At 36.5% G+C, this 17748-nt stretch overlaps 1 protein-coding gene across 11 annotated transcripts in view; it reads left to right on the forward strand.

Moving 5' to 3' along the window:
* cngb1a (cyclic nucleotide gated channel subunit beta 1a) overlaps positions 1 to 17748 on the forward strand; it is a 168081-nt gene that overhangs the window by 41556 nt on the left and 108777 nt on the right. For 8 of the 11 annotated variants that reach the window (XR_007440777.1, XR_007440776.1, XR_007440772.1 and 5 more), the window contains 8 exons: positions 1230 to 1351; positions 2325 to 2385; positions 2654 to 2720; positions 3944 to 3968; positions 9584 to 9758; positions 11432 to 11578; positions 13952 to 13993; positions 14217 to 14273. Coding sequence is in view for 2 of the 11 variants with exons in the window: in XM_049483754.1 (XP_049339711.1) it covers positions 1230 to 1351; positions 2325 to 2385; positions 2654 to 2720; positions 3944 to 3968; positions 9584 to 9758; positions 11432 to 11578; positions 13952 to 13993; positions 14217 to 14273 (696 nt within the window). In the remaining 9 variants the exon portion in view is untranslated. The remainder of the gene's footprint in view (positions 1 to 1229; positions 1352 to 2324; positions 2386 to 2653; positions 2721 to 3943; positions 3969 to 9583; positions 9759 to 11431; positions 11579 to 13951; positions 13994 to 14216; positions 14274 to 17748) is intronic. The other 3 variants (XR_007440774.1, XR_007440775.1, XR_007440778.1) reach the window with 3 other exon arrangements.

Consider the following 17748-nt stretch of genomic DNA (forward strand, 5'->3'; position numbering starts at 1 on the left):
GCATATAAATACAAACTTTGAATGAGAAGGTGTTTCTAAAGTCTCTTTTGGGAGGAATCAGTTATTTTTTTCAGACTAAAGGAAGCACATTTTGGTATTTTATTTGATATTTAATGTAAAACTGTTGTTCAACAGTAGTTACACTGATTACATGATTTTTAATATTTAATTACACAGTTACTGACACCAAACCCTTTTTAAATTATCATTTTAACTAATCAATCTGTTTCATCACACACTAATATAAAAGAAACAGTTTCAAGCTCTAATCAGCTTTAAGACCCCGAAATTATCCTGGAATAACCCTGGTTTTTAATCACAGTTTTTTTCATGCATCTTGGCATCATGTTCTCCTCCTCCAGTCTTACACACTGCTTTTGGATAACTTTATGCTGCTTTACTCCTGGTGCAAAAATTCAAGCAGTTCAGTTTGGTGGTTTGATGGTTTGTGATCATCCATCTTCCTCTTGATTATATTCCAGAGGTTTTCAATTTGGTAAAATCAAAGAAACTCATCATTTTTATGCGATTTCTTATTTTTTTCCAGAGCTGTATGGTTATTCATTTTATAGTCTCAATTATACACAAAAAATAAAACTTTACACAAAAAAACCAAGCCAGTAAATTTGAAGATCTTTTACTGTTTTAAGAATTATATACAGATATTATAATGATACAATAATGATACGTTATAGAACACACCTCACCTGCACACCTTTTTAAAAGCACCTTAGTTTTAATTTTTAAAACAGTCAATAAAAAAATTATTTCAAGAATGCACTACTGCAATAAAATGAAAATTTAATTTTATTACTGCATACGATATGATATGGCACACCCCTGAAATATAAAATAAATACAAGAACTTTATCAGATTTGTAACTGATGTCATGATACTAATAATAATGCGCTCCAAATATCTCCATATATCCAGGATTAATGTAAAAATTAAATGATACTGGACAGATATAATCTTTTTCAGGGTATAATATTGTTCGCTATATTCAAAAACGTTGGTGATATTATTTTGTACGATACGATGTAGCACACCCCTAGTTCTAATATCAGTTTTATTAGTAAAGCGTGCTGAAAAGGGTGTGATGCTCACGTGAAGAATATAAAAATAATTTAAGATTCATCCTTGTGCCTGTAGAAGCTGTTGAATTCCTCTGCTAAGATGCTTTAAAGAGAAAGCACAGTGAATAATAGTCTGTGTCTCTGTGTCTCAGAGTGATGGACTGGCTGAAGCAAGGTTTTGAGAAGGTTGTGCCCCAGCCTTCTCCAGTGCACACACCAGAACCTCAGAGGAAGGCAGCTCCAACTCCAGAACCTCCTCCACCACCAGTATCTGGTAAGCATACCTATACACCATGCACTAAGTCTTAAGAATAACATTTCTTGACTAATACTGTGTAAGTCCCTTTTGTGACGCTGGGTTTTAGTGGTTTAAAGTGCTGCCTCTATAATAGAGAGATTGCTGGTTCGAATCCTGGTCATGCAGCTTGCCATTAGCTGCTGAAGCTCTCTCTGGGTGGGTACAGTACAGTAGATGGCGCTCTTTCCCCTCATCACTCCTAGGGTGATGTGGATCAGCACAAGGCTGCGTCTGTGAGCTGATGTATCTGAACCGAATCGCTGCGCTTTCCTCCGAGAGTTAGCACTGTGATGCTACTCAGTAATGCTGCATCATCAGCAGTTTAAAAAGAGGCGGAGTCTGACTTCACATGTGCCAATCATTGTGTCCCTTGTCATTCCCTTTAAGAGGCAGGTGAGCTCTGACTTTGGCACGTTCGAATCTTAACAGCATGGTGCTTTTGCGCGTCTCAGCAGAGCATACTGACCTGTGCGTTCATGCTGTGAAAATAGATTGTTGATGGGGTGTAACATAGCAAAGAGCATCGGTGTATGATAGGGCCCTCAGAGTCCACTTTTGGATAGTGTACCTCTTGGTGAGAGAACGCTGACTATGGCTGGGTATGAAAATTCGACACCAAAAAGATATCAGCCGAAATGCGTTGGGACTACAAAGAACCGAAAAAAATGTGTGCTTATTTTTGCTATTTTTTATAAAATGCACATAAAAGCGCACAGTGAGGTAAACAGGTTGAGTACTCAAGTACTCAAGTACTGAAGTACACTTCATTTCTTTCAAATTGTCGACAAAATGTCGCTGTGCTGAAGTCTTTCAATCACTCTCTTCTCTCTCTTCTCTCTCTCTCTTTCTCTCTCTTTCAGTAATATAGTAATCACTCTAATATATCATCATTACATTCACACATATAATGTTTTATTATGTTTAATTCCATTTTTGTGTCCTTTTTAAGCTCCTGCCCCCTCACCTGTGGATCCACCCAAAGCAGAAGATGGTACAAAAGGGGGCACAAAGTAAGTCACTTATTCCTAATGTTTAATATCTGTTCTAGTAAAAATACTCTCTCTGATAAAGAAGAGAATGCAAGAAAGAATGCATAACTCATACTGCTTACTGCTGTAGTTTTATTGTTATGGCACAATGAGCACATCTGCTTACCTGCTGTTTCTGCTATTCACGCACTGGTTAGTGTAGGTATGCAGGGTACTGTACAGGATGTACAACACACACTGTTCTTTATGTTTAATCCATAAATCAGCATTATTTTATTTTATTTTACAGCATGGTGGGCTGGATCGTACAGGGATTCAGTCGCATTGTGCCACAGCCTGTTGTAAAAGCCAAAGAGGTAAGAAAATAAACATATTTTCCATTTTTTCCTACATTATAAATGAATAGTGAAGTGATTCAGACTATGAAGGAACACATAAGGAATCATGTAGTAACTTAAAAAAAGTGTTAAACAAACCAACAGAAATACTCTGACCCTTGCTCTCTTCCTTTCCTGGGGCGCTCCTGATATGTGCCAGTTCCATCATAACATTTTTGGTTTTTTTTTTCTACTTAGTTGAGTAGTTCTTGCTTCTCATAATCTGGATTCGAACATTACTCTAATATTCACTATTCACTGTATACCTGTAACTCTACCTCTTCACTACTTTACTTTAACTGATGCTCTCAAACACTTTATTAAGAGACAAGAAATTCAAGTAATTAACTCTTGATGAGTTCAGCACAGCTGTTAACTGAAAGCCTGAATTCCAGGTGACTCTACCTCATAAAACTGACTGAGGTGGTTAAGGCATGGAAATGAGAACCTAATGCATGGGAACAAGATAATTAAGATGTAGCCACGACTTATTAAGAAATGGGGAAAAAAAACTAATAGGTGGGAACAAGATAATTGCAGCGTGGGAACGAGAACCTAATGCGTTTGAACGAGATAATTGAGGCGTGGGAATGTGATCCTAATGCATGAGAACCAGATACTTAAGGTGTAGCCATGATTTATTATGGCATGAAAAAGAGAACCTGATGCATGAGAACAAGATAATTAAGGCATGGGAATGTGATCCTAATGCATGGGAATGAGATAAATAAGGCATGGGAATGTGATCCTAATGTGTGGGAAAGAGATAATTACCTATATCTACTAAATTAACTAAATTAATTAACTCTTTCCCAAACCCTAATAAGTCATCACCATGACTTAATTATCTCATTCACATACTTTAATTATCTCATTTACATGCATTAGGATCTCTGTCACATGCCCTAATAAGTCATGGCTAGGACTTATGTATCTCATTCACACGCCTTAATTATCTCGTACCCACTCCTTTATAAGTTGTGGCCACAGATTCTTTTTTTTATTTTTTATAACATAATCTGTATTCAACACTTTTTTATCACTTGTTTTTCTTTATAGTCTGGAATATTTTTTCTTGACTAATCTACAATGTAAAACATTAAAAAATACTAAAAAACACTTAATATAAAATGTGTCCAAACTTTTGACTGATACTGTATATCAACCCTAATTTATAGTAATGGTTTATTATCTCTTTACAGGATGGATCGGATGCTGTTCAAAGCAGTAAGTTGCAATTTCTTACTTTTATTTTATATATATATATACTTTCACACACTTTTCAAAGCTCTAAGGAACTTGGTAAAATAAGTTATATGAACTAAAATATGAAAATTAGCTTAGCTTAAATTAGAATTAGCTTGTTTAAACTCAATTATACGCCATAATAATCTCTCACTACCACACCTCTCCGCATTATACGCAGTATTGGTTTAAATACAGCAAACTCTGTTTATACAGAGAGAAAACATGGGAATTTAAAATAAATGCTATTAAAATTTTAAATAAAGTAGAAATTGAAGCTGGTGGGTCAGCCCTGTGCAAGTCAAGCATCCCAGCTAACTTAGCATTTTAGCGGCTGTGTCGGGACAGTGGCTCTCAGGACCAGTCCGGTTCTTGTATTTTATTGGCTCTTGCACACTTGGCTCCGCCCATTTATGGTCTGGAGTTTGTGATATTTGAATATTTGATATTTGAGAAATATTGTGTCTTATGTGCTGATTGTGTTCAAAAGACCTCAAATCATCATTTAATTCATCATAATAAAATAATAATAATGCACTGAAGATCCAGGCTGGTGACATCCCTTCTTAAACCAAAACAAAATGTATGCTCACAACACATCGTCAGCATGAGAACAGAATGCTTGATTATCTCATGGCCACCATTTAATTATCTTATTGTTACATCTTAAGTAATAGACACCACAATTATCTTGTTGGCAAATTTTATTAATTAATTAATTAAATGGAGAGGGACACAACTCCATTTTCATAACTAAAATTATCTTGTTTCCACATCTTCATTTTAATTAAGTCATTGCCACCACTTGATGCAATCATCATGATGCAATTACCTTGTTGGATATCTAATATAGACATGTATCAATTGTTTCTTAGTACTTAGTAATACTTAGTAATTATCTCATTAACACGTTATCAAGTTAATTATCTTGTTATCCTTTCTTACTAAGTCATGGTCACCACTTAATTCTTAATCACTGTCATGCCTTGACTTGACATGTTGTGAGATATCAAGCCAAGACCATAATTTAAAAAGACATGACAGCAATTAACAAATACGTTTTGGCCATCAATTACTAAAATGTGAAATTAAGATAATTAAGTCATGGCCAATTATCTTAATTTTCATGACTTAATTATCTTGTTTGTTACATCTTAAGTAATGGACAGCGTAATTATCTTGTTGGCAAATCTTACTAATTTATGGTCAACTTAATGTATTTATCATAACTTATTTATCTTTGTTGTCAGGGCCACCACTTCATTTTCATAAGTAAAATTATCTTGTTTTTACACCTTTCTAAGTCATGGCCACCACTTAATCATTATGATGCAGTTACCTTTTTCAATGTATTACTTAGACATTTATTTATCTTTTCTTGCAGTAATCACCTTAACACATTATCAAGTGAATTGTCTTATATCATGTTTCAATAAGTCATGGCCACCACTTAATCATCATTATGCATTTCCTTTGTTTAATGTCTTATTTAGTCAGGTAATTATTGTGACTTACAGTAATTATCTTGATAAAAAGTTATTTAGTTAATTATCTTGCTATCCTGTCATACTAAATAATGGTCACCACTTAATAACCATGGCTTAATTATCTTCTTTTCACATCTTACTAATTCATCACCACAACTTAATTGTCTAATTAAACTATGGTCTTGACTTGATGACCTCTACACCATGCCTTAATTACTTGTGGCCACAACTTATTTCTTTCTTTTTCAGACGTTATATTTATATTATGGCCTCCACTTAGTTGTGGCCCTAATTATCATTTATCATTGTGACTTAATTATCTTGTTTTCACAAGATTCTCTTCATTCTCTTCATTATCTCTACACCATGCCTTTATAAGTTGTGAAAACAAGATAATTAAGTGATGCAGATATAAGACCTGAAAAAGAGAGGCATGGTGTAGAGATAATCAAATAGATAGTTAAAACCTTAATTTAATAATGCTCATAATGACCATGATTGGCATTTAAGTTGTGAAAACAAGATAATGACGTTCTGACAAAAATAGTAAGTGGTGGCCATGACTTATTTCTCTCTTTTTCAGGTCTTTATGTTTATATCACAGCCTCTACTTAACTATCTTTACTTTATAATCTTGCAGGCATTGTTTGCAAATCCTTGTCGTTATTATTTATCTTATCTTAATTATCTCATTCTCATGTTCTACTAAATTGTGGCAATGACTTAATCTTGAATGGTTGAATTAATACCCCTTAAATATCTCATTTGTACATCTTATTATGTCAGGGTCATGCATTATCAATATTAAATAGGGATGTCCTCTAATGGGTTCTGTAGTAACTGTGAATTAAAATGCATTAAATAAGTAAATATTCATCTTTAAATATTCATCTCTATTATTATTGGTCCTGAGAGCCGCTGTGGGTGGAGCTGTAGGTGGAGGTGTTTGAGTATTGAGATAAACTCTAACTCAGCTCCTCTTCTCCTTCTGTTTCAGGGGAGACTTAAGGAGAGGAGGACTGGGAGAGAGAGAGAGAGATTAAATCAGACACACATCTACACTTCACAATATATACATTAAATAACATCATTAATACTCATCTGGAGCTGTGATTCTGATTCATATTGAGGCTTTCTCTAATATCAGCATTTCTAAATGCCTGTATTGCTATACTAATATATACAGTACCAGTCAAAAGACATTCACATTATGCAGAAAAACCCATTAAATCATTTAATAAACAAAAAAGTGTTAAAAAGATTTAAGAGCTGTTTACTTAATGTTAGTTTGAGAGCATCATTTAAAGTAAAGTAGTGAAGAGGTAGAGTTACAGGTATACAGTGAATAGTGAATATTTGAGTAATGTTCTAATCCAGATTATGAGAAGCAACAACTACTCAACTAAATAAAGAACAAAAAATACTTCAACAATAAAATAAAAAAAGTCAAAATTTCAAGAACTTTGAAAGTATCCTTAAGTGCATTCGCAAAAAAAGACGATCAAAAATGTTGAATTGATGATGGAACTGGCACTCATCAGGACTGCCCCGGAAATAAAGAGCAAGAGTTACCGTATTTTTTGCACTATAAGGCGCACCAGATTAAAAGGTGCATAATGCGATACTAGTAAGGAACAAGGGTCTTGCTATGTTTTCCTATAAATTTAGCAGGTCTTACTTCTGGGTGGGTGAGACCTGTAAAATTCAGCTAAGTTAAGTAAACAAAACTGTAGTTCTTAAAAAAAAAAGAATTACAGTTAGAATTACCAAAAGTGAAACAAGCGCTGTATGTTAATCTACACAGATTTCTCTTCTAAAAAATGGTTTATTTTGGTGAGTAAAGCACTTCTGTTTATTTTTAGTAAGCTTAGATTTCCAGATTTGCACTAAGGCTGGGTGCAGCAGCATTAGCATTCCAGCTAACCACTAGCGCTAGCCGCGGTTAGGGTGATATTAGCTACAGTTTTGTATTATGTTGCTTGTTTTAACACGGTAAACTTGCAGACTACACTTTGATAATACTCGCCTCTGAATGGCGAAAGAGCTAGCACTTAGCATTGTTAGCAGCTAATGCTAATACTGCTCCATCCTTAGTGCTGGAGAAGTTTCACTGAAAACTCATCCTTATAACTTTGTACTTCAGTGGAGTGGCTTCACTGCTCCTTAATACCTGACTGATAGAATTCATAAATAAAACGCACCGGATTATAAGATGCTCTGAAGATTTTTGGGAAAATTAAAGGATTTTAAATGCACCTTATAGTCCGAAAAATACGGTACATGATTCCTTATGAAAAACTTTGAGTGAGAAGGTGTCCAAACTTTTGACTGGTACTGTATATTGTGCAGCCCTAATATATACACACCCCTATGATTATGCTCTTATGCTTTTTAGTTTTTTAGAGCTAACACATAAACCTACACACATATATAAATATATATCTTGGTGCAGCTATAAATATGAAGCTTTTTCGTGCGCTTATGTCTTGCCTAATGTTATCATGCCTGTTATTATAATTAATTGCCTGTAAGCTTTTTTGCTCAGCCTATCAATTAAACAGTCAGCTTGAGTTACTGCTTAACATTAATATTTATATTATAAATAAAATATTGATAATTATATCAATATAATGCAAAAAACAAACGAACCATACTTCTTATTCAGTCAGTGTTTAAACCACTGTGGCTTATTATGATGATGATGCTATTGTTGCATTTGTTGCTTTTGTTTCTGTTTTATTTTTGCTTTGTGTTTAAGAAGCTACTGCTGGCTTTGCACAGGCCGACCTTATGCTATATATATATACTGTTTGCTGCTTTTAATCAAAAATAAACTATTTTTGCAACGCTGAATATTTGACTGTGTGGTGGGAGGTTATTCCAGAGACCTTAATTATTCATTAATGAGAAGACATACAGGATTAATTTCTCAGGGGGTTCTGGGGTAATTTTCTCTTTTATGTTTTTTTTTTATGATTTTATTCCTGTCAAGAATGATCATGTACGTGTTTTTCTCAGACGTCCTCTAAGAAAATTAAAGGCTGTAATTTTAGTCCTGTCCGGATCCACATCTCTGAGTTTTGTTTCCTTGCATTTAATAAAATAGCTATTTGTCCACTGCCGCGAACCGTAGTTACACTTTGGGCGCACGTTTCCACGGAGATCCACATTAGTAACACAACAGTGAGTGGAAATGGAGGAGCTACTGAACCTCACGATGTCATGTGACCGAGAAACTCAACTAAAAACTCACTGATCCTCCTGTTTTTACAATTGCAGTCCAGAAACAAGAGTTTTATTACTGAGTAGAAGAGTAATATATTTCTTCACTTTAGTCTGAGTTTAGAGAGGACAGATGCTTCTAAAGTATCAGAAACTACATCAGCATCTTTTTGAGGTATAGGGTTAAGGTAAAGCTGTTTAATTTTGGTCCAAACTTTCACATTAACCCTTGTGCTGATCATAACATGCTGTTTACTCCCCTTGTCCTACAGGTCAAAAATGACCCGCCCTACCAAAGCCCCAAAAATAAGGCAGCCTAATTGAATTTTAAGTCCTAAATATATATTTGCATGATAAAAGAACATGTTATTAATCAATTCAATTCAATTTAATGCATTATTTATTGTGCATTTCTTGCTACACAAAAAAAAACGACAATCACCAGTGAACCGTATTACACTTTTTTTTAACCACAAACCAGCTAACATAACAGTTACCTTTTAAACAGTAAATGTTTATTATTGCTAAAATGTAAATGTGAAGTAATTACTTCTGAATTAATTATATCCTCTTGAGACCCTTTGTCCTCTTATGAGGATATTACATTTCTGCATTTCTGCATCATGATTCTAAATTTTTTTAAAACGTTAACCCTTTTTTCCTCATATGGAGACACTGCCTGTACCATTTAGTGGTCACATGACAACATTACTCTCAATTGATTAAAAATAAGATGGCGAAATCCCAGTCACATCAAGTATCACTGTTTTTTTAATGATGCCTTCATACAATTTCAATATGGAGAAAGATAGTTTAAGATATTTTTTCTACAGATAAACATGGTAGTGGGTCACTTTGGGTCATGTCATGGTCCACCTTTTTCCCCAGTCTGCATCCTGCAGGACCCCTCAGACATGGTCCTGGAGGAGGTGGACCCGAACTGGGAGAGGCAGCAGGCGGATGCTGAGCAGAAGCAGAGCTGCCTCCTGCTGGAGGCCATGGATCAGGAGGACGACATCAAACAGGAGGCGGAGGAAGATCTCACAGTCTCCATGGAGGAAAGGTGAGGGGCAGATTCATTTACCTGGATGAACTGAGCATTTTTTTATTTACTTTAAAATAAAGAAATAATAACGATCTGATTACAATTAAATAAATAATCTAGCTAGTATTATTATTAGTAGACTAGCTGCAACTAATGAAGTGAAATAAGCAAGTTGATGAATATACTTTCGGCCTTATCGTACATTGCTATCTTACACCCCTTCAAAAGTCTATTTTCACACCATGCACTCGTGTCGTTAAAATAGCTTCAGAGTTTAGGAATAAATCTACACTGATGGTTTGGTGTGGTGGTGTGGAAGTGAGGCGTGTTCAGGTACATTTCTGGCGTGTTTCTTGTGTTTTTTGGTGGTGGAAAACACAGGAGCTCCACTGACTGATTAAAACCCTGACAACTGTCAACAGTCAATCATCAGAGTCCATTCCTATAGGTTAGCACAACAATAAACAGAATAAAGAATAAAACATTATCACTGTTTTCTTAAATAAACTGCTGGTGTTTCTTCACAGTGTGAACGAGCAGCTCAGTATCTGTCTCTGCTGAGACACAGTATCCTCTGCAAAAGTGCTGCGCTGTTAAGTTTTAAACGTGCCAAAGTCAGAGCTTATCTGCTTCTTAAAGGGAATGATAACTGGCACACTGATTGCTTTATTTCACACCCATGATTCATATTAAGACAATGAGTACATATCTTTTTTTATTTCATTTATATTTTTATCAAAGATATTAAAGACACACCGACATGCCCTAAATCCAGCTGCATAATTCACAATTTACTGGTGCGCTATAGTTCACTAAAATAGGGCCCATAAAGTATATTATTGTTACTTCATAAAAATGCATTGTTTCTGTGTTTAGCTGAATGACAAGGTTCAGTAGTCATCTAGTTAAGTTTGCTAATGAAGTTGGGGGCTTTTTCTGTGCTACAACTGAACACTTTCTCCGCTTTTAGACACTTTGGCCCATTTTTCTGTGCAACAACTGCGCACTCTCTCCGCTTTTAGACTCTTTGGCCTGTTTTTCTGCGCTACAACTGAACCCTCTCTCCACTTTTAGACTCTTTGGGCCGTTTTTCTGCGCTACAACTGAACACTCTCGCCACTTTTAGACTCTTTGCCCCGTTTTTCTGTGCTACAACTGCGTACTCTCTCCGCTTTTAGACTCTTTGGTCTGTTTTTCTGCGCTACAACTGAACACTCTCGCCACTTTTAGACTCTTTGCCCCGTTTTTCTGCGCTACAACTGAACACTCTCGCCACTTTTAGACTCTTTGCCCCGTTTTTCTGCGCTACAACTGCGTACTCTCTCCGCTTTTAGACTCTTTGGTCTGTTTTTCTGCGCTACAACTGAACGCTCTCTCCGCTTTTAGACTCTTTCTGACACCTAGCGTTCAAACTTTGAATCTCATATTATAAAAACTTACTTAACAGCGGGCCAACTTTCATTCTATTTCTAAAATACCTCGCGGGCCGCTCCAAAAAAGCAAACGGGCCACAAATGGCCCGCGGACCGTAGTTTGGACACCCCTGTTATAGTGTATATTACTGCGTTCATAAACTATTTCTTAGTAGTATTTTTACAATGTACAGTAATAAATGCATTAAAATGAATAATTATATGCATATATTTATTACTCTGTGCTATAATGACTCATGTATATGTGTATATATTCAGGCTGCAGCAGGAGCGGTTGGAAGCTGCTCGGATGGCGGAGGAGTTAGCGCTGCAGGCGGCGGAGATCGCAGTGAGACAGCTGGAGGAGGAACACACTGGACCCATAATAATGGAGCCTGAACTATCTGAACCCGACAATGGAGAACTGTAAGTTAAACACACATAAAAGCACATATACATGCACTGAAACCATGATACTGTAAACCTGTATATACTATACCACTCACCACTCAATAAATCCAATTGTATTTACAGTAATATACAGTACCAGTTAAAAATTTTGGACACACCTTCTCATTCAGAGTTTTTTTATTTTATTTTTTTTCTCTACATAGTAAATGAATAGTGAAGTGATCCAGACTATGAAGGAACACATAAGGAATCATGTAGTAACTTAAAAACAGTGTTAAACAAACTAAAAAATGCTGTTAACTTGGTAACTCTGATAAAATTATCCTGTACAACAGAGGAAACTCTTGCGCTTCCTTTCCTGGGACAGTCCTGATGAGAGCCAGTTTCATCATTATAACATTTCTCATGGTCTTTGTGGTGACTGCACTTGAGGATACTTTCAAAGTTCTTGAAATTCTTCTTTTTGGATTGACTGGCCCCCGTTAAGTCTTTTTGTTCTTTACTTAGTTGAGTAGTTGTTGCTTCTCATAATCTGGATTCGAACATTACTCAAATATTCACTATTCACTGTATACCTGTAACTCTACCTCTTCACTACTTTACTTTAACTGATGCTCTCAAACACTTTATTGAGAGACAAGAAATTCAAGTAATTAACTCTTGATGAGTTCAGCACAGCTGTTAACTGAAAGCCTGAATTCCAGGTGACTCTACCTCATAAAGGTGACTGAGAAAAAAAATGTGCAAACCTGTCATCTAAGAATGTAAAATATAAAACATATTCTGGTTTGTTTTACACTTTTTTTTTGTTTATTAAATAATTCCATATATTTCTTCATTATTTAATGAGTTTACTATTAATGTACAGTACAGAACATTTTAATATAATAAAAAACACTGAATTTAAGGTGTGTCTTCGATGAGCTCTGCTGCTCTGATTCACTAGTTCACACCAAGATTTTTTAACACATATATACACATAACATACAACATAACATTTATTTAGCACTGTAACAAGAATACTGTACTTACAGTATTTTAGCAATTGTTCCCATCGTTATTCCAGAGTGGTATAGTCCTCTGGCACAGTGTATAGTTAGCTATCTGAATAAACATTACACTTAGCATGTTAGTTAGCTTGTAGCCTAGCTCTGCTAGCCTAGCTGCATGATGCAAAAGTGACCAGTGCACTGTAGATCGCTAAAATAGGGCCCAATGAGTTTAAACGCATGAAAGTGAAACTCCATGCAGCAAATGGTAACTTGCTCTCATAGCCATCAACACAGATGCTCACCAATCAACCCCTGCATTAAACATAACAGAATACACAATGGAAAGGTAGTCTGGAGGGCACAACTACACACTAATTGTGAGCAAAGGGGAGGCAAAGACACACCCACTATCCAAATAAATGTTTTTAATGTTCTCATTACACATTTGCACTTCATTAAACTAATATGAAAAAGTGGAAACACCTCATATTCAGGTGCATCTCAAAAAAATCAGTAGAATATCTTTGAAAAGTTACTTTATTTCAGTAATTCAGTTGAAAATGTGAAACTATATATTATATAGATGTATTAAACACATGTATTTATCTGTTTTAAGCATTTATTTATTTTATTGTTGATGATTATGAAGCTTACAGCCAATGAAAACCCAATGAAAATCAGTGTCTCAGAAAATTAGAATATTATATAAGACCAATAGGTACTTTTTGGCAGTGTGGGCAGTGTGCCAAGTCCTGCTGGAAAATGAAATCCACATCTCCATAAAAGTTGTCAGTAGCAGAGGGAAGCTGTAAGATATGAAGTGCTGTAAGATTTTGTGGGAAAACAAAACTGCACTGACTTTAGACTTGATAATAAAACACAGTGGATCAACACCAGCAGATGACAGACATGACTCTCCAAACCATCACTGATCATCAGTAAATTTGCGGATTTCATTTTCCAGCAGGATTTGGCACACTGCCCACACTGCCGAAAGTACCAATTGGTCTTATATAATATTCTAAAATTTCGGAGACACTGATGTTTGGGTTTTCATTGGCTGTAAACCAACAATAATAAATCAACAATAAAAGAAATAAACGCTTAAAATAGATCACTCTGTGTTTAATACATCTATATAATATATGAGTTTCACACTTTAAATTAAATTACTGAAATAAAGTAACTTTTCAATGATATTCAAAATTTTCACTCTTTAATATTTAATTGCTTAAATATGTTTTACAGTGTAGGGACAGTTTCCCAAACAGGGATTAAACCTAGTTTTAGACTGCTCACTATTTTAAAGTGAAATTACGTATATTCTTAATCCCTGTCTGGGTAAATGAGCCATAGTGTTCAATATTGAAAAATCCTCACTGTTTCTTTCACAAAGACTGTCCAATATCCAGGAGGAAGAGAATGAAGAAGATCCAGAGTAAGTCCCACCTTTCCCTCCTTCCTTTAGCCTCCCTCGCTCCTCTCGTCCTCCTTTCCTAAGCTTGTGTTGATGTGTTTCTGCTACGTTCTGCTCTGGATACGAACCCAACTCTTTTTTACCCTCCTCTCTCGGCCCGTGGACCCTCCTTCCCTCCCTCTCTTTCTGTGTGAGTGTTTATGGAGTTAAGATGGTGTTCTGTCCTGTTCGGCCCACCATTCAGGTTGCAGCCCCTGCGTGAGGAGACTGAGGAGGAGAGTGGGGATAGTAAAACTGATGAGTAAGAGACTCTTAGTGCTTATAAAGCACTACGGCTAACAAGCTTCGCAGCCTAGAGGCCGTCGCACACTGGAAAAAATCATAAATATTAAAAAAAATAGAGTATTTAATGAAGCGACACACACTAGTAGTGAATAGTGTTGTAGTAACATGCACATGAAAAATTTTTGCCAAAATAAAAACAAACACTACAGTGGTAACATGTAAATGTAATACACAAGATGCATTGCTTTTCCACACTAACATACATGTTGCAAATGAAATGCAAAACCATTTTTACATACATTTTCACTGCATTTGAGCTCTTTATTGAAAAATAATACACAAGAATTTACATTTTCAAAATCAACGCTGAATTTGTATCAGAAAAGCACTTAACTAAATGCAATCAAGTCAAGTCAAGTAGTTTTATTGTCAATGCTGCATATGTACAGCACATACAGAGAATTGAAATTACATTACTCTCCTTCCCAATTTTACAGGAAGTACAGATAATAGATATAATAAAGGAGAATGGGAGACACTATGTGTACAATACAGCAGGGACACAAATAGACATACATGAGACAAAAACAAGGTGCAGTGGTGTGGGGGAGGAATAGATATATAAATATAGTAAAAAATAGAAATAGATATATAATATAAAAGAGTGGGAGACACTATATGTACAATACAACAAGACACAATAAACATACGTAAGACAATAGTGCAATATTGATGGTGATTAAGATGGAATGACAGTAAAAATAGTAAATAACAGTAGTGCAAATATGTTATGTAGATTAAGGCTGGTAAAGTGAATGAGTGCGTAAAGTTCTTAAAGTTCACAGTTTTTGGGGAATTAAAGTGCGTATTGACAGTGCAGTATAGCAGTAGTGCAGGTATTGGGTGTTTAGTGCAAGTCCGTTTGGAAGGGACCAGTACTTTGTGTATTGTAGTGCAGAGTTTCAGTACTGTATTGGTCGGGGGGTTCAGGGGGGGTTCAGGATGCTGGGGGCAGTGAGTGTGTGTTGGGGGCAGGATTGGGATGGGGGGTAGAGCAGAAAGAGAGTTCAGCATCCTCACAGCCTGATGGATGGGGCTGTCTCGCAGTCTGCTGGTCCTTGCCCCGAGACTCCGCAGTCTCCTCCCTGATGGCAGCAGGCTGAAGAAGCTGTGTGGTAGGGATCTCCTGCCAGACGGAGGGCTTTCCGTGTGAGGCGGGAGCTGTACAAGTCCTGAAGGGAGTGGAGAGAGGTGCCAACAATCTTCTCAGCTGCTCTCACGATGCGCTGGAGGGCTCAACCAGCTCTATCAGCTCAACCTCATTGTATTTCGCTGTGGTGCTGCAAATGTTTGAGAGCAAATAACAGTGCACAGGATTGCATTTCGTCTAGGAGCATTGTGGCATTCGTGCCAAAATGAAATATAATCACTGTCCAATCAGAACCCACTACTGAACTTAGGGTGTGTCTGAGAAACCAGTCAGAAGTGAGCACTCATAACTGTACTTTAAACTGAAGAAAAAGTCTTTAGCAACAGTATATAGGAGGGAATAAACATGCTAATTCTATAAATAAAGGCTGGCACAGTTACAGACGACTGCACGCTTTTCAGAGTTGAGTTGGGCACATAATGATCATAGTCAATTATAAAAAGAAGCTGTCACTCAATTACTTTTAACCACAAGAAGTGGACTTTGTGGAGCAATGTCCAGCACCCAAGGGCTCTAAGCACTGTTGAATTCTACAGAGCAATGCAGTATTTACCTCCTAGTGCTGGGGCCTTGGGTTTAAGGGCCCATCTGGATATTCTAAATTTGCATGTGTGTGTTAGTGTACTGTTATTATGTGAATGTGTGTATGAATAAGCCCAGATATGGATCAGTCACTGGGTCCTCAGTTCTCAGTACCCAGTACTCAGTACAGATGCAATCCTCAAGGTGGAAAAATTAATATATATAAACATTTCACTCGCAGTAGAGTTGGGAAAAGTTGATCAATGAACTGAACCTAATTGATAGTAATTGATCTAGACTGAACATGAAATGTTGTCAGCCTCCGTAACAATATTGTCTTTATTATGAATCAATAGTCTGATATGGTGCTTTTATGGCATCTCCGGTGTGCGATGGTCTGAATAGGCAAAGAAAAAAAAACATAGGGAACACCCAAACAAACAGTCTGCAATAGACATTAGACAAGTACATAATGTTCAACAGGCTGCAGGTATTGTAAATGTTCCAACCACTCTAACCACAGCCATTGCTCTAGCCTAAATGCTATGATTCTATTATTCTATTTTCAAGGAAGTAGAATATTAGTTTCAGCATGAAGTTATTTTGATGTATCTGTTAAGCAAAATGCTAATTTAGTATTAATAGTAGTTAATGTATTGTTAACGGCAATATTTACGAGAGGGAAAAATATGATATCTGATTGATATCGATATTAGTACTATCTAACACCCTCAAAAAAGTGCCTTGTGATGCTCATTGCTATCTTACAACCTGCCAACAGCCTAATTTCACTCCTTCCTTTTGCGTTGTTTAAATAGCAACAGTTCTTGTGAATATATCTATGCCTATGGACGTTGTGGTCTGGAAATGAGGTGTGTTAAGGCAAATTTCTGGTGTATTGCTATCTTTGCAACATAAAACACAGGTGTACCACTGACTGAAAACAACCAAGACAACAGTCAAGCATCAGATGTTCATTGCTATCTTGTCAACACAGGCAAATTTATCTCGATACCTCCTAGCACAACCTGCTTTACTTTGCGAATCTTTGGTGGACTCCTGCTGTTCCCTTATTCATTTAAGCTGCCTAAGGTGTACTTTTCCAGTCATTACGATAGCAAAGAAACACTGAGCACTGTGCAGCTTGATTTAGGGCGTCAGTGTGTCTTTGTTATCGTAACAGCGGGAAAAGTACACCTTGCACGGCTCGAGGCACACAAAAGACATGTACTAATTCTCTTAATTTATCATGGGTGTGGTTAATTTTGGGCGTAACGTGAAATAAACCAATCAGAGTGTCACTTGCTCATCATTCCCTTTAAGAGCCAGGTGCGCACTGACTTTGGCGGATTGCTATTTTAATGGCGCAGCTTCTTGGATGTGTCCAATGCTTCTCAACAGAGGATACTGAGCTGCTCGTTCACGCTGCAAAGGGGAGCCAGCAGCTCATTTACGGGAACAGCATTTTTAAATTCTGTGTCCTGTTTATTGTTGATGTAAAAGTTGGGTTTGTGCACTGCTATGCGCTTGGCCAAGATATCAATAAACGTCTGACTGGTGACTGTTGTCTAGGTTGTGTTCAGTCAGTGGAGCTCCTGTGTTTTCTGTTGCTAACATAGCAATACACCAGAAATTTACCTAAACACACCTTATTTCCAGACCACCACGCCCATCAGTGTAGATATATTCAGAAGCACAGTTGCAATTTTAAAGATAGCAATGAGCTTCGTAACACACCTTGTGCAGGGTGTAAAATAGT

The sequence above is a fragment of the Astyanax mexicanus genome, chromosome 9, assembly GCF_023375975.1.
Source record: "Astyanax mexicanus isolate ESR-SI-001 chromosome 9, AstMex3_surface, whole genome shotgun sequence".
Lineage (NCBI taxonomy): Eukaryota > Metazoa > Chordata > Actinopteri > Characiformes > Acestrorhamphidae > Astyanax > Astyanax mexicanus.